Source organism: Scleropages formosus, chromosome 19 (assembly GCF_900964775.1).
Source record: "Scleropages formosus chromosome 19, fSclFor1.1, whole genome shotgun sequence".
NCBI classification, from domain to species: domain Eukaryota; kingdom Metazoa; phylum Chordata; class Actinopteri; order Osteoglossiformes; family Osteoglossidae; genus Scleropages; species Scleropages formosus.
Genome location: NC_041824.1, coordinates 16977878 through 17003333, shown reverse-complemented (window position 1 = coordinate 17003333; position 25456 = coordinate 16977878). Strand labels below are relative to the sequence as shown.

The window sequence follows — 25456 nt, the reverse complement described above, 5'->3', positions numbered from 1 at the left end:
GACCTTCGGGGCCGTCAGCGCACTCTTAGGAGCTGCCCCGCCACTCCTCGTCACACGGTGCGTTGCGGATTCCCTTTATCGGCCGCAAGCGACACGGCAGGCAGGCAGGTGAAGATCCTCTCGCTCTGGACGCCCACGCGTCGCTGCGGATGGTGTGGTTTGTTTGTGCAGGAGGCCAGCAAGGAGCTGTCATTACAGGCCTGAAAGCAAACACAGCGGCCACAGTCCCCACTCCTCCCACGCTTGTTACCATGTTTCACCATGTTTTATGAGTAACAATGAGTAATGAGTACGCAGTTAAGCACTGGTTAATACATTAAAAGTTAAGGAAAACACCCAATTATGAGGGTTTGGGGTCCATATTTAGGAGTCATTGCTCACATTCAGGACTTGATCTGAATGCTTTTGAAAATTATTTTATTATTCTTCATTTGGCTGACACAGCTGTCCAATGCAACTCAGAGGGATACATGGCTTATATAAACTAAAACAATGCTTACAAGGTAAAAGATAACCGGCACATGATAGCCCAGGATGAAATAATGCAATGAGCCCAGCACAGAAATAATCAGCTAACAATTCACATAACTGAATTCCAATAATAGTAAACATTATTTAATAATACTACTTCAAAATGTGGGGGTGTGGTGGTGCAGTGGGTTGGACCACAGTCCTGCTCTCCGGTGGGTCTGGGGTTTGAGTCCCACTTGGGGTGCCTTGCGACGGACTGGCGTCCCGTCCTGGGTGTGTCCCCTCCCCCTCCGGCCTTACGCCCTGTGTTGCCGGGTAGACTCCGGTTCCCCGTGACCCCGTATGGGACAAGCGGTTCTGAAAATGTGTGTGTGTACTTCAAAATGCTAATTTTATGACTAATTAATTTAAAATATATCCACAATAACCTGTATTCATCTGAATAACCCTCGTAGTTATTTATGACCCTGCTTAGTTAGCACAGCAGAAGGAAATAAAGGTAGATTTTGGTTTCTTTTGATGTGTTGCTTTAAAATTGTTGAGAAATGGGGTGAAATATGCAAAGTGTAAAGAAATCACACATAAGAAATGCAAGATACAACATAAAATGTTTTATTTCCACCAACATTCATGAGCACAATCGTCCCTTTTTTGTTCTTACTGTGCAATTACTGACAAGAGTAATAAATAAAAAGCCAAATTTGTTATTTACATTTGGTCAAAGTCACAATACACTGAAATACAAAAAAGAACAGCAGAAATGCACTACACTCTCTTCTTCACAAACACTTGGACAAGAAGATGCTGCTGACCTGGCCTATGTCCTCAAAACCAGCACCCACAAATCAGTGCTGCTTCACACCACCCGGTCACGGGAAAATTCAACTGAGTGCAAAACAAATCAGAATCAACAGGTAACAACAGTAATTAATAACAATAACGGAAAGACTTTAGTGATGCCAATGTTAATTAGAAGAGACGGAGAGAGTCAACGCGCGATCCTTTACACACAGTAAGTATGGATGAGGTCTCCCCCTTCCATTCAGGTAAGCGTACCTACACTGTGGTAACTTTACTTCTCATTCTTAAATCTTCTACACCCAGGCTTAGTGTGACTCACTGTACATATGGTTGAAAGGATCTATTTAATTAAGAAGGGGTGTGTGTGTGTGTGTGTGTGTGTGTGTGTGTGGTGAGAGTGAGTGAGAGTATTTATGATGCATAAGCTCAAGTTATGGAAACAATTCCCTCTTCTTAAATAACTGAAAAACACTTGTGTTTCCATGACAATGCCCAATACGGAGGCGGGGGGGGTATCCCTTTTCTCTCCCTTTTCCTCTATAGCTGTGAGATGCGCTTGGTGTTAGCGGTCTGTTTGACCAGCGTGCTGTATTTGCTGGCGCAGGGGTTTGCCATCCTACACTTCATGGTAAAGAGGTGGAATCTAAAACGGCTCCCGGTTCGGTGGCTGGAGGTGGGTGCCCAGGCCGTGATGGTGGCGGCCGCCGCCACCACGCTGTATCACTGGTGACTAAGCAGACGGCTGTGGCGCTGGTACTGGCACGCACAGCACTCTGGGACACCGGTTGCGGAAGGTTGTGTATGTGTGCGTGTGGGAGGGGGGGTATACAAACAGCCTGTGGCTCGGTGCTGGCCAGCCTTCCCAGACACAGCGGACACTGGCAGAGAGGGGCCCCCCCTCCCCCCGAGTAGCGGCCCACTTACGGTGTTTGGGAGTGTGAGTCACACTACAGGAATAAATCATAGCCCATCACTGCTGTACGGGTTCGAACCGGGGCTACTTGACCAAAAGGGCCCCGTCATAATTTGCCCTGCAGTACCAGGTTCTCCAGGCCATTTTAAACTGAAGAAGCCTTCATTACAAGCACCAAGCCAAATTCTATGTCAAGGTTACAAGCAAAATAAATTAATATTCAAGGTGGCACACGGACATTATATTACACCGAGTATCAGCATTTAATCGCTCCAAAAATAGAAGAGGTGATGCTGCATTCATATAAAATATTTAAATACACATTCAGTGGCAATGCCTGTAAATTCCAGTGTATACCAGCGCCTACAGTACAATGTGGCTCCAAATGGCACAATGATTTTTTTTAAACACAAAATGTCCAGTGTAAATAAACTTGTTCCAGTGATTGAGATGGATGTAACAACACGTGGCAAATGTTGTTGGGATAAATCCGGTGCTCTCGTTTTTCTACGGGTGTCTCGTGAAGAGGGGGCCGATCCGCATCATTGCCGAGATCAATAAAAAGTGCAGTCGATGTGAAGAATAAATATCGAGAAGCCATATCCAGCAAAACAACATCCGTGTAATACCACCGTAGCGCTGCAGAGACACCACGTGTGACATCACTGGGACGGCGCAGTTTAGTTTCCCTCGTTTCAGCTCGGTTATCTTTGCGGCGCATGCGGCCAACCTGAACCAACGGGACCGAAAGCAGACTTTACATCTGCTCGAAAACGGCACAAACAAATATGGGGACGTGAACAGACAGCTTCTGTACAACTGTGTGAATTCATTCTCTTGCGGGGGGTCACAGCAGCTGCCCTCTGAACTGCTGCGGGACCTTTCGGAAACAAAAAAAAAAAAAGAGGAGAAACCGCATGAAATCGAGCATCGGGCGGGAGATGTGCTGAAGTCCAGAGGGAGAGCAGAAAGGAGCCTTACGCCGACACGGAGCCCACTTAGGAGGTCAACTTGGAGTAGTTTGGTGGGGAGAACCTCCGGCGCAGGTACTTGAGGATGTAGAGCGGTAGGCAGCTAACCAGGGTGATGGCAGTCACCTTCCACACGAAAGACAGCGTGGCGATGAAGTAGATGTCTGTGCCCGAGTGGGAGGTAAGGAGGAGGAGGAGACGAAACACAGGGGATGAGAATGACCAGAGAGCGCAAGTTAGAATTCTACGTCCAACATCGAAAAGACTGTAGGAACAGCAGCAGGGGGCGTAGTGGTTAGAGCGGCCGCCTTGCGCTCAAAGAACCCCATGGTTTGAACCCCATCTCTTTCTGTAGTACCCTTGAGCATGGTACTTACCCTGAACTCACAGAGCAACAATTACCCAGCTGTATAAATGGGTATGTCGTTACAAGTAACTTTACACTGAAAGTTACTTCAGAGAAAAGTGCGGCCTAAATGAAACAATTTTTTTTTTTTATTATATTTATTCATTTAGAAGATGCTTTTCTCAGAGTAAACAAGCGCATTTCACAACAAAAAAAGACCTTTAAATGCACATGAGTGTAGCTGCCTTTGAAAGGAAACAAAACATGGTATTGTTAAGGTATAAAAGTAAGGTAGAGTATCCTTCCAAACAAGTCCATTTCTCCAAATTATCATTTCGTTTCGGACAAACGAGCCGATTTTTCAGTCCAGAACCCGGGAAAGTGCCGCCAGCACCCGGTCGCGGCACCGGGATGCTCCAGTACTCCGGAGTTCCTCTTTGGTGTGTCGACTGAATGCGGAGCATGGCACGCACGCACCCACCAGGGTAAAAACAGCCACCCCAAAATAACGGCGGGGAAAAGAGCAGCCAAGGCTCCAGCGTAAACGACGGAAACCCACGCGGGCAACGTGTTTGTCACAGCGTCCCATAAAGCCGTGGTCGCCCGCCGCTCCTCGCTTAATGTGGCTGTCCTTTAAGAGCCTCTCATTTTTGGGCCCGCAGAGCGCCGGCCCTTAACCGAACCGGAGAGCAATGCAAGCCGCCGCTGATAGAGCCATCTCGGCGAGCCCGAGGTCAACGGTGACGCGAGCGTGACCATTCGTACCACGTCACGGAAAACGCAAAGAGAGAAAGAGAACCCGGTAACCGCGCTCACAAAAAGGTGTGTTTGACGACATGTAAAAAAAAAAAATAGTAAGGACTTTTCCTTTACTGAACTGATTTACACTTTGCATCCTAGATAATATTTTCAAAAGAACGCTTTTTTGCTAGACAATCAAATCATACACTCCTACGGTTAAGAGGCCTTTTTCTCCTCCAGAGCAGCCTGTAAGGCATGACCGCACACTGAATGTACAAACCACAAACATTATGGTTTAGAAAATGAGAGTGCAATTCCACAGCCTTTTGCTTTTCAAAGACAAAAGCGTAGATATCAATGCTACTCCACATAGCAAGTCACAAAATTAAGTTATAAAAAACAATTCTAAAAATAGTGGTATTTTATATGATTTAAAATGATCTTTTATGATCACAGTTTATTTAAATGAAAACACTACATATTTTATAGTTTCTACAGTAGTGAAGATGTCTTTTGTTGCCTCCTGCTTCTACTGTATGTGATTAACTGCACATCCATAGAGATCTAAAATGTTTGAGAAACTGCTATTCTGCTTTCAATATTTACGTAAAAATATTTTGCATCACATAGGGTAATATTAATATCGTTCTCCGTTTCTTGTTATGGGAAAAATAGCCCTGCTTTACACTTATTTGCTGTATGAAGCAAACTTTTTGGACCATATGAGCATCATAGGGGACCCCTTGCATCTCATACCTGAAATCTGTCTAGCATTTTTGGTATGTATGTATATATGATACTATATAATGCCATGCCTTTCAATGGGTAGTAGTGTTGTGAGTCACACCAACTGTCGTTTGACACACACAACTAGACAATTCTGCACACACTTCTTTACAGCCCATGAAATGAACCATGAACTGGCCTTGTTTAGAAATGAAGTGAAAAATTTGTATGTGATCCTAAAAGCGTAAAATCCATAATGAAATATTTGTGCAGAAATCATTGAGGACATATTTAGCACTATCGTGAAGTCTTAACACACCCCACATTAATGAAGTCTGGGCCTTAACTGGGAACAACTGGGGGGACCCAGTGCTACCGTGGTTTAAACTGATCCATGCTTAAAATTCTGTGTTTAAATAGGACTCCGCTTTACATCTGTTTATCCAGCTGATACTTTTCTCTAAAGTGACTAACAAAGTTAACCCACTCACACTGATTTACCAATTTATACATCTGAGTAATTTTAAATATACCAACTCATGGTAAATACCTTGATCAAGGTACTCCAGCAGGAGGTGTGACCCAAACCTGAGTCCTTAAGGAGCAAGGCAACAGCCCTAACCAGTATAAGACCCACTGTACACGCATGATCCCTGCTTTGGAGGAATGCGTTTCTTAGTGGCCTTGATTGCGCAAGCACACACACACACACACACACACACACACACACACACACACTTTGCTCAGTGAAACGAGAAAGCCAGGGCTCAAGCTCTTTAAAGCCCTCACTCTCAATAGGCACTACTGAGCACATTCTAAGACATGAGCGGCAACATTTTTCAGCTTCTGCCATCCCCGAGGAGACAATGGACCCAAGCATTTAGTCCCCTTCGCCCCAAGCTCTGCCCTTCTGGCGTGAACTGAATGTACATCTCAATCCCAAGGACACTTTGGAAAATGGCAGGGAGCAGCCAACCCCAGGCTCCCAGCGCCACAATGGGGGCCTTTCTCCTGGGACGGGGGCTGCCTCTACGGCCTGACATGTTGGTCCTGAGGCCTGCTCTTCCTCAATGTCAATCAGACCACTTCACAGTTGCAGAATCATGTCGAATTAAACATCACACAAGCTAGGGGAGAGGACAGAAGACAAGAGCTCACAGTCCTCCCCTTCAGCAGTCTGGCCGAGGATATCTCGGGACATTAAAAGAAACAAAAAAGGAGCGCATGAGTCGCATGAGATGAGCTCTTCAGACTTTGCAAATAGCTCATCATACAAAGTATCTGGATCCCACTTCCAGCGCAACAACTGGAACGGGCTTTTATTTTCTGTTGACGTCGCTCTGCTCGTGTAACAAACAGCAAGACCTTGGCCGCTTGGCGTCGTTGGAGCAGGAACTCGGAGAGAAGCAGAGGAATTTCCTGTTGAGCATGTTGGGATTGCCTGGTCCTGATGCCATCACATACTCACCTTTAGGCCTTACTAAAGCCCTGTGTGTCCCCCCAGAAGACCATGCACTGAAGGGAGGGGGCTGCGATAGCACCTGGCGCCAATGCAGAATACGCCAAAATGCAGCACCAGCAGGATATAAAGCTGTGGGATCAATCTCACATCTACAGAGACTTCCATTACTTCACGTGAGACAAGCTACCTGTTTTTGACACCATTTCAATACAAAGTATTTACATTATGACCTTGCAGATTTTTTAGAGATAAACATTAATTTCCTAATATATAATCACATTTTTATTACTAAAATTCTTGATACATAACACATCTGGGTTTAAATTATATACACTGAAATACATTAAGTTTTTTTAATAATTTTTTTTTTTTTTTTTTTAACAACAAACCAAGTTAAAATCTTGTAGAAATGTGAAATAATGCACAAATATTGTTCAAAACCTCAATCCACTATAAACAGTAAAAATATTTTAAATGAAATGATGGTGTCTGGACACGTGTTCCTCATTGTCTTAGTTACGGACAAGGATTGAAGAGTTCGATTCTCCCACGATGCCTCATCAACAGTTACGTTATTAAAGATGGAGACGAGATGAGCTGATCTTTGCTTTTTTCCTCAAACATCTCCCAGTTTTCTCATTGACCCCTATAACACCTTGGGTTCTCGTTACCGAACAGACTCTTGTTGGCAGTCGTAAGGAAGTTGAAATAAAATGATGCATCGTTTCTAGAGACATTAAACGGCCAAAGATGCTGTCAGCGAAGTTTTAGCTCAATCATCTCGGCTGCCACCGCTGTAGGCTACCACGGTAAGGATTCTCATCACCGTAAAGGACCGTTTTCTCATCTGGTTTGGTTTAAAGTTCATGAGCCTGACCCCATGGCCTGCTGGAGTATGCAAACAGATCGCTTTCACAGCACAGACACTCAGCTCACTGCAGGTAGGGAAGAAAGTCAACAAGAAAACAAGCAAAGGGCAGCTGGGCGACTCACCGATGAACTCGTGCAGGAAGACGAGCGAGGCTATGTAGCAGGCCAAGCTGAGCAGCTCAGCCACAATCATGAGCCAGTGCCACGTCTGGATGGTTAGTGCCACCATGAGCAGCTCCGTCAGGATAAGCGATGTGAAGGAGATGGCCACAATGTGCACGAACTCCGACTCGAAGAGCAGCAGAGCGCCGTACATGATGATGCTGCCTGCAGAACGCAAGCATCTGCCGAGTCAGCATTGTCAGAGCAGCCACAGTACATGGTGCACATAATTAACCATGACAGCTCTTCAAGGATTTATCAGCTCTTCAAACCAACATCAAAATCTTTCAGTGACATCCTAGGGCAGTGCTGCCAGAAAAGCAACCTCTACATGGAAAAAATACACATAAAATTGACTAAATCTGACTAAAACATCAAACTCTGTATTCCTTGGTTTAGAAATAACAAATCATTTTGGATCTGTTGGCACTTTCCAAGACAGCGGGGTGGAATGGACTTTTCCCATAACTTCCTCTCTTAGTGTTTTTATGACCTTGGAAAGAGGACAGAAAACACACTTCCTGTGATTGAAAATGGCAATTAAGGCAACGAGGTGAAATGAGAAACTGGCAATAATGTTCATATTGTACACATTTTAAGTACGTTCCAGTGTGTGTGCGCGCGTGTGTGTGGAAGAAAAGAACTTGAAAGACATAAATACACACTGGATCGATACAGTCGTGCTCGCCCACACAAAGCAGATCCACTCTAGCCCAGTCTCGTCTCGCATTCCCAACTCGGCCAAACCGGATCTACCAACGTGCTGTCACGGCTGAGGGAGCGCTACGCTGGGAGACGGGTTGCACGTTAAAGGTTGAGGGTGTATTTTGGATTTTTCTGGTTATGCCTTGAAATAATACACGGGGGAAAAAAAGATGGAAAAACCACCTTGGGCTGTTGAACTGTTTTCAGCCATGGACACATAAAATAATACTACGCTACCAATTAAGACAAAGAAAAGTGTGCGTGGGAGGGTGGGGGAAGAGCAGCCAGTGTTTGTTTGTGCTCTGGTACAGCCTCCGGGCACAGCGTGTCCTCTGGTCTTTCCGAGGCAGTTTTCTTCAGGCTGCACGAGAACACGTATGTGGCTCCTATCCGTGATGAGGGGAACGCCGCGTCCGGGACTGCGGCCCCTAGGGACCCCGAGGCCCCAACAGGCTCGGAGAGCTCATCCGTCCGCCCCACCTTCTCTCACAGCGTCGCTCCCCTGTCCCATTCTCCACTCCACACATGAAGCAGCCAGTTACTCATTAGATACTGTAAATATATCTAACTGCAGGGTCCCACACCCGTTCGACATTCAGGGCACAGGGTGCAGGGTGGGGAACGTATTCAATGAAAAGCAAAAGTTAAAATTTTCACCCACCTTGGTAAATACTTATTAATACCCATATCAGAAATGTCTTGAAGGAAAGAGGCCGACCCTGAGCAGGGGAAAGGGGGGGGGGGGGGGGGGGGGGGAAGGGAAAGTTTTTAAGCACACAGAAATGTCACAAATTCATGCAAACACACGTTTTAAAACATCACCATAGTCAACTGTGTTTGCTTCTTGATACAAATCAGCTGCGTCAAAAAAGGGAGAGACCTGTGTGGATAATCTGAGAGCAATCCGATTTGTTAGTAACGTCTAACAAAAGATTAGTAAATCGCACAAAGCATGACCAGCTGAGGGGGTGGGGGTCCCCAGCTGAATCTAAGGCGGCTCCGGAGTTTGCGCTGCAACTTAAAAAATAAATAAATAGTAACGTCTATGAATCACAGCTATTTTCGCTGCTATTAATAGCCGGGCCCGTCCCAACAGTTTGACGAAAGTCATGCCAAAGCTGGTTAAATTTCCTCTCAAAGCGCACACATAAACACGCGCGTGTCTCCTTGCTTTCTCGTTTTAATGCTGTTAATCATTCCACACCGCCCCGAGCAAAAGTTCAAAACACGAAGTTTGACCCTACAAAAAAAGAAAAAGAAAAAAAATAAATAAAAAAGGCCCTTTCTCCAATCACCGTTCTTTTGGGGACATACTTGGTTGTCCTCACAATGAGGTTAGCGTGTAACAGCATGCACACATGTACACACACACACACACACACACACACACACACACCTTGAGGAGATCCTTATAGAGCTCAGGGTAGAGCATGGCCACCTCCGACTTGACGTCCTTGTCCAGGACCAGGGAGAACACGGGAAACATGGTGTAGAGGGTGGAGTAGCTGCAACAGAGCACATGCACACAATGCTGGATGCGGGGAGGACCCAGGCGCTGTTTCTGAGCGACTCTTAAGTGTTTGATCAAAATAGAGGAGTAAATTACCACGCAGATGCTGCGCATTAGGCCATATGCGAGAAAACAAAGGCTTTCCAAGAGAAGTTTTAAAACAGATGTTCAATAGCGGCAAGACATCTTCCCCACTCACTGGATTTCCACTCGCAGGAATTTTTTTTTTTTTCTTCAGAATGACTCATCACTTGTCCCTCGACTTGAAAACAAAGCATATCTAATTCTAATGCGAAGAACCCGAAGAGAGCTCTGAAGTGTCTGTCGGAGCCTCTCATTGCTCTTCATTACGAGCTCTGAAATGCCCCTTTCTAAATTGTATGTTTACAACATTCCTCGCTGGTTAACTTCAAACGACAATTTGGCCTAATCCAAAAGTTTTAAATTAGCATTTTTTTATCCAAGTTTGAAGGCCGGCTGGTTATTTTTGAAAAACTCCACACGCCTGTATACAATTTGTCCGAAAAGCGGCACTAAGAACCCAAACGTGACCAGATGTCTTGCTGGCTATGATATGAACCATCACTGGTGCGGATTTGTGGCCGTCACTACAGCACATTTTTCCACCCTGACCAAAACGTACTGCTTTGTTTGGACCATTTTTGCTTCAAGAAAAAAGCCTCAGTTCCGCTTGTACCAGATATGCACCGCGATCTCGTATCTAGCAAAAGTGGAACAGAAGCACAGAGATGTTTGTGTTGCTCAAAACAGTCAGTCATTTCTTAGACACTTCTCTCGCGTGTCACATTTTTGGCAAATCTTGCGATTGTGATTTCACACGACTGTCCCGTGGCATTGTGGCGAAAATGTCACGCACGATAATACGCTTTTTAGAAAGACTGGAAAAAGTGTAGCGCTATCTGGACCATTCAGAGAAAATTTCTCACTTTCATTGCAACTTTTATGCAATTGCAGAAATCAGCCCAAAGGGACCGGCGCAGTAATGTGAAAAGAATGCGAGCGAAACGTGGGCAATAGGAAGGCGGAATGCTATCGGGATTAGTCACCGGGCTGCCCGGCTGCGGGGTTGCTCACCCGATAATGAGGAATCCTTGGTACAGCGGCACGGAGGCAAAGTAGAACACGGAGGAGAACACAGCCTAGGGAGGGACAGAGAGAGCAGAAGGTCACCGGCCACGCACCATTCGGCGACGCTGGTGCCATCAGGCCGATACCCAGAGGACATCGGCGTGATGCCAAGACACAGCTCCGTATGCCATTCCACTGGCTCAGGGGTCCCAGGGGAAGGGTGTGCTGTGTTGACACACCTCCTGGGAACACTCATCCAGTTACTGCGTAACATTTACATTTATTCATTTAGCAGATGCTTCTGTCCAAAGTGACGTACATCTCAGCAAAAGTACATTTTTTCCATTACATTGAGAGAAGGAGACATAGCTGCGGACATGAAAGTCTCAAGCAAACCTAGTTTGTTCCCTACCGCTTGCTGCACCGAGGTTCATTGCTCAAGTAGGTGCATAAGACACAGACAAATCCTGATACCCACACCAAATTTATTTTTTTTTTATTAAATATTATAAGATACACAAATGAGCAGTACAATACCAGAGTAACGGCTCAATAAAGGTTGTATCTGGGGATGCTTCTGGAGTTACGATGCGTGAACAGTTACAGATCTTGGGCAAAGTGGATGTGGAAAAGGTGGGTTTTCAGACCCTTCTTGAAAACAGATAGAGTTTCCGCAGTTCTGAGCGACAGGGGAAGGTCGTTACACCACAACGGACCCAGAACCGAGAACCTCCGAGCTTTGCCTTTCGTGCGCGGGACCGCCAAGCGAGCAGAAGTAGATGAGCCTAGAAGGGGCCTGGCTGGGGTGTACAGGTTTTTCAAGTCCTGTAAATAGCCGGGGGCAGTTCTATTGATGCGTTTGTACACAGTAACCAGGGTTTTGAATTTGATACGGGCAGCGATAGGAAGCCAATGCAGAGAGATGAGTAGAGGAGATAACAATGCACGCTCTTCATACCAAACACAGAGCAGTTAAATAAAGTTTAAATTTTCAATGTTCTGAATACAGTGCGGCAAGGTGTAGCTAAGCAGCTAAGTTACTTTTCCTTTTCACGTGCGGAGGCAGCAGCTGGTGTCATGCTCAGAGCTGCTTCCATGCTCTTGAAGGACCCAAGTTTGAATGCCACCTCCTGCTGTACTACCCGTGATCAAGATACTTACCCTGAACTGATGAAATTTTTTTTAAAAATCCCAGCTATATAAATGGGTAAATCAGTGTAAACAGCTTAACATTTTAAGGTGTTTAGAAGAAAAGCAAAGCAAAAATTACACCTGCATAAAGGGGTAAATCTTTGAGGTACTTTAACGCTTTAAGTTGCTTTCAAGGAAGGCATCACTTAAATAGATCAATGAAGACGTAATGGCAATTCTAATGATGCCATTTATTTCTGTACGTATTGACTTAAATGACACTGCCTGGATCACTTCATCTATTCCTGCAAAGGAGAGCGCTGGTGTGGCTCAGGATCGCCACGCAATATTGATTTCAGAACACAACACGCTTCCATTTGTTTACAAAATATCACGGGTTTCAGCAACAGCCGAGCCAGTAACTAAGGTATTTATCAGAGATGACAGCTGGAAACAAGAACAGAAACTTTTGATATCCATACAAAGGAAAAACAAGCAGTCCGCACATTTCTTAACTCGTGACTCACTTCGACTCTTCTTCAAGTAAACAGCGGAGCAGTGTTTCCCAGGCTCACTACTGTAAAGTTCACACCTTACGTTCACATAGAGGAAAGCAACAGGAACTGAGGTAAATGTTAGGTAAAAGTGTTTGTCTAACTACTGATTCCTTTTTCATCTCAAAGTTAAAATACTATATGATTGTGCCAAATCAGCTGTAGAGTAACTGTGCAGTACAACCTTTGCTGCACAGTTTGGGGCAACGTTTTTTTTGATTATTATTATAATATACATTTACTTTCCGGGACTCTAAAAATATGATTTACAAAAAAGGGTTCAGGAACTTATCCAAGTTGGGAAGCTGATTGTTACTCATCAAAATAACATTATATGCCATTTTTTTTTTGCATAGTAAGCATGTCTGGGGATATGGAATGGAACGTCGGGGTGGGAAGAGAAACACACACACACACACACACACACACACACACACACACACACACACACACACACACACACACACACACACACACACACACACACACACACACACACACACACGGCTGGGAACTGTCACAGATGTTATGTGGTAGCAGCACTAATCACTGTAACACCACACTGCCAACAGTATAGCCAGTAGACTCAAAGGTGGTAGGTTCAAATCCCACCTCCTGCTGCAGTATCCTTGTTTGAGGTACTTACCCTGAATTACTCTAGTAAAAATGACCCAGCTGTTAAAATGGGTAAATAACATTGTAATTTACATTTAATTAATGTAACTGTAACATGTATCATTGTAAGCTGCTTTGAAGAAAAATATCAGCTAAATGAACAAATGTAAATGTAAATATTGAAATGGAAAATGCTACATTTAAATAAGTTTCTTAAAAAAAAACCCGTCTCCATAAGCTCCATAACCGTGGCAACCCTAGCAGGGATGATGGAAACAAAAAAGTGGTGTTCCACTGCAGACAGCCATTTATGACCCCGTATGAAACATAACCACGAGAGGGAGACCGCTTTCGTCCAGACAAGACAAGGCCAAGGCAAGAAGTCTTTTTCTGTTTCTGCAGACCAGCCGTGGGTCCAAGCCAGGACCACAAGTGGCCGAGCGACCCGCTCGTACCAGCTCAGCAGAGAGCGGATGGGCCCGCGGCGCTGAGTCACCCCCGGCCTCACTGCCCCGTCCTGGCATACCTGCATGGTGCTGATGCACAGGCTCCTGTGGATGACGAACTGGCTGAGGGCGGCCGACCTCTTGTAGCTGTTCCGCCCGTGGACCATGAGCAGTCTGCCCAAGTGCTTGAATTGAGTCACGGAGAAGTCGGCGGCCAGAGAGGCCTGCTTCCCCTCCTGTCCAAGACGGCGAGAAACACAAATATTTTGGTCTGGTTGGCAAGCTATTTTTGCAAAGAGAATGAAATAAGCGCTGCTTCCACTAAGTGGGAAGACTGTAATAAGCAGGTCAGAGGTTTCCAAACAAAACCACGATGGCTGGGAGCTACTGATGGATTCTTTACGCAGCCAGTTAGCGCTCAGAGAAACGCCGCTCTCAGTGATTTCTGCTCACAACAGCCTGGAGGTGCCATTCACCACACTTACCGCCTCCATAGGATCCTTACTTAACAAAACCCAAAGTCATTCATTGTCAACACAGAATTCTCATAATGCAGTTATTCTTACATACCACTCTAAGAATAAAAACCCAAACCAGAACCAAAAACCACACCAAGAATTATGCTAGTCTTTAAATTCGAAATAAATACAGCAAAACTAATTCAATAGCTCAAACGCGTAATACTGACATGATAGAAGCTTTGGAGCCGACTTCCTTCAGTTCGCGGAGGTAGCCGACACAAACAACATTGCAATGCTCACATACGAAGATATGGCGAACGACGCTTCATTCTTGCACCTTGTGGAGCCATGTACACCTAAAAGCGGCCGGGGCTGCACGACTCTGCTAGGTGACAAGGATAGCTGTGTGAGCACAGACACGGCAGGTTACCACAGCACTCGCAACATATTCATTGTGTGTTTCCGGACAATTCGAGTAACATATTTCAGATTTGCATTCTAGGAAATAATAATCCATCTGAAAGGATGCGGCAGCCCTGGTCCTTTCGTTCCCGTGTACGCTGTTTTTATTGGCTTTGTTTTCACAGTTAATTAGACTCGACTGAGCTTTTCAATCAAGGAAACGCAACATTCACATCATGTAAGTTGAGGACTCACCCACCACTCAATTGCTAAACAATGCAGGCTCGTGCGTAACTTGATCAAGTCAAGTTTTTATTGTCTTTCTTTTATTGTCATAGCTTGTATACAGTGGAACGAAATGTCGTTTCTCCGGGACTATGGTGGAACACAGAACGGTACGCAAGACTGTCTGTAAATCCAAATTCACTTTTACTGCTAATTCAAAATCAGTAAAATCTAAGTAACAAAGACATCCTTCAATTTATTCACAGATTTAGTTCTGTAAGGCTACAATTAATTAATTACCTATAATTAATCTTAATTATCACAAAAAAAACTAAGACTAACTTCTAAAAAAAATTAAAATTAATTTAAAATTAATGAAAAAATCATCATTTTCCAGCAGGGTCCCACATGACTATACTCTTTAGGAGTGTTTTACTGTCAACTAAAGGCGGTACGCGGAAATGCAAGCCATTTTCACCTTGTAACACACAGATTCAGATTTATTAATTTATCTGGTGTATTCCTAAAAGTCGGCTTAAAGTGTCACAATACCCACAATGATTTACCCTTTTATACAGCTGGCACTACAGCAGCTTGTGGAATCTGAACCAGCAACCTTCAGATCCAAAGGCAGCAGCTCTATCTACTTCACTATATGCTGCTTACACATACATTAAAAATAAAATTAAAAAGAAACAATCTGGGAAAATGTAGCTTCTTTGAAAATTAGTAACCCGAACCATCGTAATTAAAAGAGCCTCATAAGTACTGAAAAATTGCTGTTATGCCGATATTAAAAGCTGTTGCAGATCTGCTTCTGCTAGTAAAATCTTATCCCTTTAACACTCATTTCTGAAACCATTACACAATCGAGCATTGAACTGGTGCAAAACAATTTCAGTTAACCAAGACCATCCACAGAATATTTATTAACCGAGCCACTATTTCAATAAAGATCTGTATATTTTGCATTTTTACAGAAAAAAAAAATAGATCATTTAGTTATTCCTCCACCAATAGAAGTATTTCCAAATGAATACAAATTACAGTGAGTTACCAACCACTGCCTTACGATAACTTGATTTTAACAGTCGGTTCATTGAAAGCTAATGAATTCAAAAATCCATGTTTGTTGCAGTAAACTGCTATATCACCACCACGGAAAGGGATAAAGTGTCCATTTAATGCTATGGGGGGGGGTGTGGTGACACAGCGGGTTTGGCCGGGTCCTGTTCTCTGGCAGGTCTGGGGTTTGAGTCCTGCTTGGGGTGCCTTGCGACGGCCTGGTGACCTGACCCGTCCTGGGTGTGTCCCCTCCTCCTTCAGCCCTGCGCTCCGTGTTGCTGGACTAGGCTCCGCTTCGACGGGACCCAGCTCGGGACAAGCAGTTGTAAGGCACTGTGTGCGTGTGCATGTGTGTGTTGATGTTATGAATAAAGCAATTATAATGTAAAGACAGAATTGTATACACTGCAACCCTGCAGGACTAGGATGATTGTTCCTGCTCTGGCAGAATGCATACCTATCAACAGTTTGGACTAAATTCCTGCAAACGCCACTGAATTCCAGTCCCTACAGCATGTCCCATGTGAGTATGGGAATGCACACTTGCTACCCATTATTACTTATTGACGTCAAGCAGGAAACCACTTTTGAACTTCCTCATCAGCTGCCATGCGGCAGTCCACAATTTTTATTGGAAGCGGATGCCATTCTGATTTTATTCCCCCTCCCAAATGGCATGTTTTGCGTTCAAATAAGAGAGAGAAACGCCACCAGCGAAAATAACGTCCACCGCCCTCTGATGCCCCTTCCGGAGCAGTGAGGGACATTGTCTAGATGGCCCCCCCAGCAAAGGAAGCACGTAACAGCAATGCAACCCAGCAGGGACAGAGGGAAGGAGGGAGTTAGAGTGAGAAAGAGAAGCAAGAGAAAGTGAGAGAGCTGCTCCCACCTTCCCCTCCACCCCCACGCCGCAGTCTGCTTCCTGGATCATGCTCACGTCGTTTCCTCCATCCCCTGTTCATCAGAAGAGAAGAGCCGTTAGGAACTCGGAGCCGCATTGCTTTTTAAAGGGAGGCCCTTTAACGACATAATTCCAATGAGTTCTCAAGACATAAACATTCTGACTTTATTTTTGACTGTATTTTCTTTACTTGTATATTTTCAAAAATTCGTATGTTGTGGAGTGAAAATCACCCGTGTTTCTTGCATTAGTTAACAGAAAAAGGCACTAAAACAGAGTTGAAGTGTGGGCCCCCCCTTTATTCAGCTCACCTCCACAGTGTTCACAGACAGTGCCTAGTGTCTGTGAGTGCTTGATGTTGGTGATCAACAACAAGGTGACAAACAAGGGTAAATGAATCAACAACTGGAATTGAGCAGGAATCTCCAGAGAACCATTTTTATTTTCAACTATTTTAGAAATTTTAGTTTAGCTTGAAGTCAAAAAAAGTCCCAGAATATTTTTTTAATTTTAGCTATATCTTTCACGGGGGCGCGGTGGCGCAGTGGGTTGGACCGGGTCCTGCTCTCCGGTGGGTCTGGGGTTTAAGTCCCGCTTGGGGTGCCTTGTGATGGACTGGCGTCCCGTCCTGGGTGCATCCCCTCCCCCTCCAGCCTTACGCCCTGTGTTGCCGGGTTAGGCTCCGGCTCTCCGCGACCCCACTTGGGACGAGCGGCTTCAGAAAATGTGTGTGTGTGTGTGTGTGTGTGTGTGTGTATCTTTCACAGAACCTGCCAAACGAATAAATCGAGGTACGTCTCCATGACTGATAGCAGATAAAAGAAGACATAAGTCCTGCAACAGACTAGTGCCCTGACCACAGTGTTCCCTGACTCATGCCCTATGTTTCCAGGATAGACCCTAGAACACTGCAGGGATAAGCGGCTGATGAAAATAAAATGAAAAAACAAAAGTCCTACAATTAATTTTTAATTAATTATAACTACCTGCTTTTTTATAGTTCCACTCATGAATGATTGAGGAATGTATTTATTTTTTAAGGTTTTATAGATTGTGTCATAGTAATTGGAAATAATTTCAGAACAAATCAAGTTAAAAACAGACTTTAGCACCTAATTAAGTTCATACGTTGAAGGCCCAGTGTATTTACTTTAGTGTCTATTTTTAGTGCCTCATGTGTACTTCCCCACAGTTCATTTGATTCATATTTTGCCAATGAGTTTTTTTGCAAAATACCAATGTTCTCTGTAAATACTCTTGGAGTTTGTAAAGAAGGGAGCTCAGCCATTCACCACCGAGCTGGGAGGCTTTGTGCATGTGCATGTACCCGTGCGCGCACGTGTGTGTGTGTGCGTGTGTGTGCGCGTGTGCATGTGCATGTGTGTGTGTGCTCTCACCAACAGCGCAGGTGAGCTTTCCTGTGCGCTCCTGCAGCAGCCGGACGATCTGAGCCTTCTGTGTGGGCGCGCAGCGACAGCACACCACAGCCGGGCACTGGCATGCCAGCTCCATGAGCTCATACTCATAGAACTTGAGACACACCTGCGGAACACACGGCACGGTCAAGCTTTCAACGGCTGTGCCAGCGGCACCACGGAGCCAAAGCAGCCCACAATCACCGCAGCCCTGCTACCTCAAACATCCCCAGCCTGACCCCTGACCCCCCACATGGGGACTGACCTCCAGCGAGTCCCCTGATATCACGAGGGCGCAGTCGTGCTTCCTCCTGAAGGCGTTCAGCTCCAGGTGGGCCTCTCCACGTGTGGTCACCTGAGAGGGAGACTGGTATATGTGAAAGGACTAATGCAACCCCACCTTGACCCCTGAGGGAAACCACAGTACAGGGAACAGTGAAGCCACACGTGCAACTGTCAACGGTGCGTTTGAGAAGATAACAGCTCCACCTGCGTCTGTGCTCTGGTCATCATGACCGTTGTACCTCTGCGCTTTGCTTTCACCATCTAGGGCTTGACATTAACGGCTGTCCAGCTGTGCAGGACACATAATTTGCTTTAATTTTTAGTCACACAGGTAGAATTGTTCTGACAGCTGTCAGATGTCCAGGTGAGCGATAAATTAACATAAAATGTTAAATTAAAATATTACATATTAATATATAAAGGCTTCTTTATCTATATTTCTTTAACAGTTTTTTTATTAAAGAAATTCCACACAAAACAGCAACTGTCATGATAATGAAACTGTGTGATGTCACTAACTGCATCATCTACAAGTAATTTTCTTGCAAAAAAATGCGCCAAAATTTAAAAAAAAAAAAAAATGACGTGAAACAGCCCCGAGATCTTGCCATGTTGGGAAATTTGTGCTGGAGCCTTTTTCAGTATTAGTGCTTTGTTTAAATTAATATTCAGTCATTTAAATTTGTTCTCAGTGACATTTATTTTTAGATTAACACTGTATTGCATGCAAAATTGTAATCGGTAAACTCGTGAATAACAAATGTTTGCTTGGAGTTCCTGAACACTAAAGGATATTTCAGACCTTGACATTTATTTATCTTTTTCTTTATGATATGTTCTAAAACTGGACAGGTGCAAAACTGGATGGGACAAATAAAATGTAAAATGACTTTTGGTATTCACTCACACCTGCTGACACCTGTCTCCCCGTGTCCCTCACACCCTAGCGATCATACTCTGCCCAGACTGCAGACGCAACCCTCCCAGGTGCAGCGGTTCCCCCTGTCCTTGTGGGAAAAGACAGCATTCTTCAAACTGCGCCAGCCATTGTTGTCCTCTTCCAGGAACCTCCGGACTGTTGCCATACGTAATTTGCAACCTTTCACGGTTGCCCCGTGACCCCAGCTTCCGCCTGCTGTGGGCGGAGGAGCGCCAGAGCGGAAGCAGGAGCGGCTATCAAAAGGACCGTGCAAGTAAGGAGCTGAGAAACAGATCAGGAAGTGACCGCGGTTCGGCTCCCCCGCAGAGCCTCATGGGCCATTCCTGCGCACGTTCAGGGCCAGCGCTGCTGCTATGTTTAGCATCCGCTCACCCCGGCACTCAGCCAAGCGCTGGAGCCTTGGTTCCTCTGCTTCCAAGGATATTCGGAACAATGAGAGCGTCCCTCTCGCAGGAAACGGCCAAACATAAAACTCTTGTCGGTGGGCTACACCACTCCTAATGCGCGTGTTTTAAAGAGCGCGAATTTCCCCGACTTTCCCCTCTCGACCCCACGAACTGCGGCCGCAGGAAACGACCGCCCACTCACAGGTCTGAAGATGTGGATGTCCTGGTTTCGGGTCACCAGGTGCGCGTTCTTAGCCGTGCATGTGGCCGTCTCCAGCTTGTCCCCCGTCAGCATCCACACCTTGCGACACACAGCGACAGGGACCGTGAGGGGCGTGTCGCAGAGAGGGGCCTTCCCTCACCGTCCTCAAACTGTCCAATCTGAGCAAACGGTGTTTCTGCCCACGGCAGTCACCTTGATACCAGCGTTGCGCAGGATCTCCAGCGTCGGCCGTACGTCCGCCTGCAGCTGGTCCTCCACCCCCGTCAGGCACAGCAGCTCCATCTCCATCTCCAGGCTCTCGATCACCGTAGCAACCTTCAGGGAGCGGTCGTGGACGCTCAGCTTGGCCTGGACATAGCGCGCCTGCCAGAACCAAAAAGACATATGGTAGGGCCCAGCAGGGACACTCAGAAACATTTCCTGTTTCAGCAATAGGAACCCACATGTTTATATCATTGGCCCACGTTCCATTCTGGACTTTCACATTTTTTGTTTTTATTTTGTTGTTATATTGCTTAAACAGCACTTCTAGCCATGGTGACTTATAGGTGCTGCCAGAGAAGGTCAGATTTTTTTTAAAAAAAAAAAACTTTCTTGAAGATACATCTGCAGAGCTCCTACTGAACCTGTAACAGACCACTTCCAGGTAACAGGTTCGCGTGCTTGATGACTGCATTAGCCTTTTACCACGTAAAAACACACACACACACACATTTTCAGAACCGCTTGTCCCATACGGGGTCACGGGGAACCGGAGCCTACCCGGCAACACAGGGCGTAAGGCCGGAGGGGGAGGGGACACACCCAGGACAGGACGCCAGTCCGTCGCAAGGCACCCCAAGCGAGACTCGAACCCGAGACCCACCGGAGAGCAGGACTGTGGTCCAACCCACTGCGCCACCGCACCCCCCCACGTAAAAACATTTACACTAATCCCTGACAGAACAGGATCCTGGAAGAGGAAAAGCTGATATAGCCGTACACTGTGTGAAAATGGGGCTCGCATAACAGGTCATTGGCTTGATCTAGCAGGAGTTTTTCCTTCTCTTATATGGAATATCTATTACCAGTGTACTGTTGTGCTGGAGACATGAATCAGCAGCTTGAAGTTTATATTTTTTCATTTAGCAGATGTTTCTCTCCAAAGTGATGCAAACAAAAGTGCACCAACAGATGAAGAGCTGTAGCCAAAGACACAGGATTATTGACGTACGGTGCACAGTGTAATACCACCATGCTGTCGGGTCACATCCCTCATGTCGCTGCCTTCAGCCCCAACACTCAGATAGCAAATACACAGATCAACATAGCAGATAGAGTCAGACTCATTTAAGAAGCTGGGAAGGTAAACGCTGGGAGGGATTCAGATGTTTTGAGGAAGACACTCAGGTCTTTCATTTTAAAATGAGAGAAAATAGAAATTCCTTCCCTACAAAAACTCATATTTAATGCCAATTTTTGGACTATTCATTCATTCTTCATGTGCAGTGTTCTTATCTCGTACTGATTATGGACGCTGAGAAACAACAGACGACGGCTGTAAACGCCGTGGAAGCGAGTTGAAGGAATGTGGATCCACACCCTTGTGTTTCAGTACAAAACTGTGTACGAAACTGCAGGCTGCGATCGGCAACAAACGAGAAATATCAGAAAAGGGAAGCAAATACAAGAAATTAAAAATAAGAAAAAATGTTTGAAAATTCAAAACAGGGGCATTCGCCACACGAGGAGCCAGTGTATTGGAGCCCTACCCACAAAAAGATCCCTCTTAGCTGCAGTTGCGTGCGGCTGCTTAACACAGCAGAAAGAGAAAGCTGAGTGTCCACAGTACCAAGTAATTCGCTGTTGTGACAACAACTTGCTGCTAAATCTTGTCATCGCTGGGACCATTGACTTCAAACAATGAAAGTGGAGCTTTCCGCTGCGTAACACCAAACAGGCCATGACATTCGAAGGGCTTGTTAGAAGAGCTGGATGAGGGGTCAAAGGGGGTCGCCGAGAAGAAACCGGCAGCGACAAGGAAGCAGCGGGGCAGCAGGCAGGGCACAGGAGAGGCAGCAGCCGAGAGCCAGACTGTGGCGCGGATTAGCAAACGGACGAGAACTCCACGGGCGGTCAGAGCGCTCCTCGGAGCTGTGACATGGCCCACATCCAGCCTCGAGCAACAAGCCCAGAACCAGAAAGAGAAACAGAGCCAAAACAATCTGGGTGAGTCACACAGGAACACTTGTGGTGACTCACGCACTGACTCACCCGCCGCCCACCAACCCACACAATCACACACACAATCGCTCACACACTCCAGCGGCACGAGATGGCCCTGTGGGAACCCTAGGCTGCTGCCATCCGTGCACCCCACGTTGGCTTTTATGAAGCAAACCATCGGTCCCCGGGGATGATGTGCTGTTATCGATGTCAAGAAGCCGCCATCATGGTCCCTGGGTGCGAATATGATATGGAAGAGGGGAAGGGTGCCCTGGAAGGATGCTTCAACACAGCTGGCTGTGGTTAGGAGATGTGGTGGGACCACAGCTAGTTGGCTGTATGGCTCCTGGGATGCGCAGCGGAGGGTTTCTGTCCCGGCACAGGCGATGGCGTTGGGGTGGGGCATTTAACATGGAGGTGGCATATCCAGTACTGTGGCTCAGTGCCTCCATGGTGCTGTAGAAAGGAACCTGCTCCACTCAAACAACCATCATAGCTTCTCCATTGCACTCCCATCATCCTGTGGGCTCTGGTCTGCAAACCCCTCGGTCATCCAGCAAATCAAGGTGTTCTGGAATGATGACCTCCGGAAAGGCTCAGCAAGAACCATGCTAAGGTGTTAATGTCACCTGTCCTTCTTTGGGTCCGATTCCACATTTGTTCAGGGGCTTTGGATATTTCATCACTCAAAAAGTATTTCAGTTTACCTCCACGACTTGAAGTCACCCTTTTTAAATAGATAAATTACAACACAGTGAAATCCTGAGATGTTACGCCTGTTTGGGTTATGAGAATTCAACTTTCCAAGAAGTTTAATTTCACACCCCTAGTTCTACTTATGAGGCATCTCTTCACATTTAGACAAAGCAAATTTAGATTTTGTGCACCTCCCATTACCTCTCCACTATGCAGTCTTCTTCAGTTATGGTTTGACTCATGCAAATTATGTGAAGTTGTTCAGTGACAATGATTAATTTGCATTGTTTTCATTGATTTCTTTTGTCTTTCCTGTTCTTTTGTAGCATTTCTTTTGCATTACATAAACATTTTTGATAGAGTAATTAATGAAGAGAAACTGCTGATGTGTTATGATAATATTAACAATTTCAATAATTCTTTCCATTTAAATGGGATTTTGAGATATTTTAACATAAACTGCTATCAATTTTTAGGGCTCAAGAATGCATAGAAATTTTTAGAACTGAAACCAATTTTATATCTTTGATTTACAAGTATTCACTTTACAAAAGACTTTTCGGGAACAAATTACTTTTGTGTGTGGTGAGACTGTGCTTAATAAATGTATGACAGTATTTCGTGTAGAGGCACGCAAACACCAGCTCACCTCAAAGTCCTGGTACTGCTCTTCTGTTAAAGACTTCTTGGCAACCACCAGGACCCTCAGACCTTCTCGTGCCATGTTCCCACACTGAAAGAGCCACAGAATTAATCCTCAGATGAAGACCATAATGAGCAGGACAATGAATACTAAAAATAAGGCCTACAGGTGGCATTGTGGCTAGAGCTGCCTACTTGTAATCTAAAGGTTATTAGTTAAAATCCAGCTGCTGCTGAAGAGCTCCTGAACAAAAATCTTGACCTAAACTCCTACAGTATTGCCTCTGCTAGTGTTCACAGTGACAAAAGACTGCTCCAGATACAATGGTGGAATAGGAACCTTTAACCTTCTAGCCACTCTTCAAGATCTCTAAATGCCACAGCACCTACTACATTAATTTAAGGGACCGTTTGGATGGTTGGACAGAAGATACCTCCTCCTCCAGCCAGTCATTGTACTGGACAATGCCTGCCATGACAACGTCTGCACCCTTCATGTAGAAAGTGATTTCCCCGGTAGATTCATCCTGGTGGGAAAAAAAGTCAAGACGATGTCTGAGACAAGGAGACCGACAAGATTCTCACGGAATTAGAAAGTGGGGGAAAACCACAGTTTTAAAGGTCAAAATATTTAACAAAGGAAACATGCTTTCTTAAAATCAGGTGCATTTGGGGGGTAGTCTATTTCCACTCTCGAGTAGGAAACCAGCAAACACTGGCTTCCTGAGGTGGAGCGATTCCACTTCTTCAGCAGCCAACGATAATAGTTTGTCATTAGGGCACTGGGGGTTAGTCATTTCCTCCCAGTGGGGCTCACAGTTGGGTTATGGCTTTCTCAGCTACCCCAGAGGTAACATGGTACTGGGGTTGATGATCATATACCTTTCCCCACTATCTGGAAAAACTCCAAATGCACCAGACAAATTCATCCTACACTTGGGAACTTGGCTGAAAAGCAACTTGGCCCAAGTTTCACTTGGTCATGGCTGATGGGGCCAAGTCTTGGGTTCAGCGTTGAGTCTTTCAGAGACTCAAAATTTTGTTGCCCCAAGACAACAGTCATGAAATGTTAGAGCTATCACCTTCCAATCAAAGGATCCAGGCTGGTGTAGTACCTCTGATCAAAGTACAAATTACTCCAGTAAAAATTACCCTGCTGTATAAAATAAGGCAACTTTAATGACCAAGTATGTTTGGACATAAATGGAATTTCACATTGTGGATGCTCCTTCAAACACATTCAACATACACAACTATGTAAAACATACAAAACTTCAAAAGTAACCACATCTTACATTTTCAAAAAGTGTTATGAACAAATGATAAACTAATACATCAGAGTAAGGGATGTGTATGACCATGTCAAAGTAAAATAGGCATAAAGATGGAAATTGTACCAGGATTAATAAATAATAGGTGGTGCGGGTATATTAAGGTAGTTTCTAGCTGGATACAGACGGTGGAATTTTAATGTCCATTCAGCTCTGGAAAGGGGTTATTATGTGTGTTCAGAGGCTGAACAAGGACACTGCTTGAGGGAAAAAGCTGCTTTATGTCTTGCTGTTTGGGTCCTTATTGCCTTGTTGCCGTCAGATTCTCCAAGCCCGATCTGACGGCAAGGGTGTGAAGGGTCCTCACTGATCCCACCTATCCTCTTTCTGGTCCTGGAGTTTGGGTAGGTGACAGCTAATGATCCTTTCTACTGACTGGGTAATACTGTGTAGCGTGATCATGTCCCCTGGTTTGTCTCTCCAAACTGTGGATGGACTCAGTGACACTGGTGTAGAACTGGATCAGCATTGCTTGTAACCGCAGGAATTTTTTTTTAACCATCTTCGAAAGTAAATTTTTTGCTTGGGCTTTGTGGCGGCGATGATGTTGATTTGCCCCTTTGCGGTCTAGGGATATCAAGGGGTCCAGGAACTTAAAAGACTCCACCCTAGTCACTGCTCAGCCATAGATTCTAAAAGAGTGAGTGGAAAGAGGGCTTCTGAGACCCTAGGTTATCCGTATGGTCTTCCGAGCAATAAGCTCCAGGTTGTTATTGCAGCATAGGGAGACCAACTACTTGACCTTCCTTCTCCCATCTAAAGAAGA

At 45.3% G+C, this 25456-nt stretch overlaps 1 protein-coding gene across 1 annotated transcript in view; it reads right to left on the bottom strand.

The window, feature by feature from the left end:
* Positions 1-1094: 1094 nt before the first annotated feature.
* atp9a (ATPase phospholipid transporting 9A) overlaps positions 1095-25456 on the bottom strand; it is a 58358-nt gene continuing 33996 nt past the window's right edge. Inside the window, exons 16-29 of the mRNA XM_029246219.1 lie at positions 23794-23886; positions 23367-23450; positions 20009-20179; positions 19796-19894; positions 18248-18337; positions 17965-18109; positions 16556-16620; positions 13594-13749; positions 10774-10838; positions 9565-9673; positions 8830-8887; positions 7425-7628; positions 3167-3320; positions 1095-3065 (exon numbers count right to left, since the gene is read on the bottom strand). Of these exons, the coding sequence (XP_029102052.1) occupies positions 3184-3320; positions 7425-7628; positions 8830-8887; positions 9565-9673; positions 10774-10838; positions 13594-13749; positions 16556-16620; positions 17965-18109; positions 18248-18337; positions 19796-19894; positions 20009-20179; positions 23367-23450; positions 23794-23886 (1476 nt within the window). The 3' untranslated portion in view covers positions 1095-3065; positions 3167-3183. The remainder of the gene's footprint in view (positions 3066-3166; positions 3321-7424; positions 7629-8829; positions 8888-9564; positions 9674-10773; positions 10839-13593; positions 13750-16555; positions 16621-17964; positions 18110-18247; positions 18338-19795; positions 19895-20008; positions 20180-23366; positions 23451-23793; positions 23887-25456) is intronic.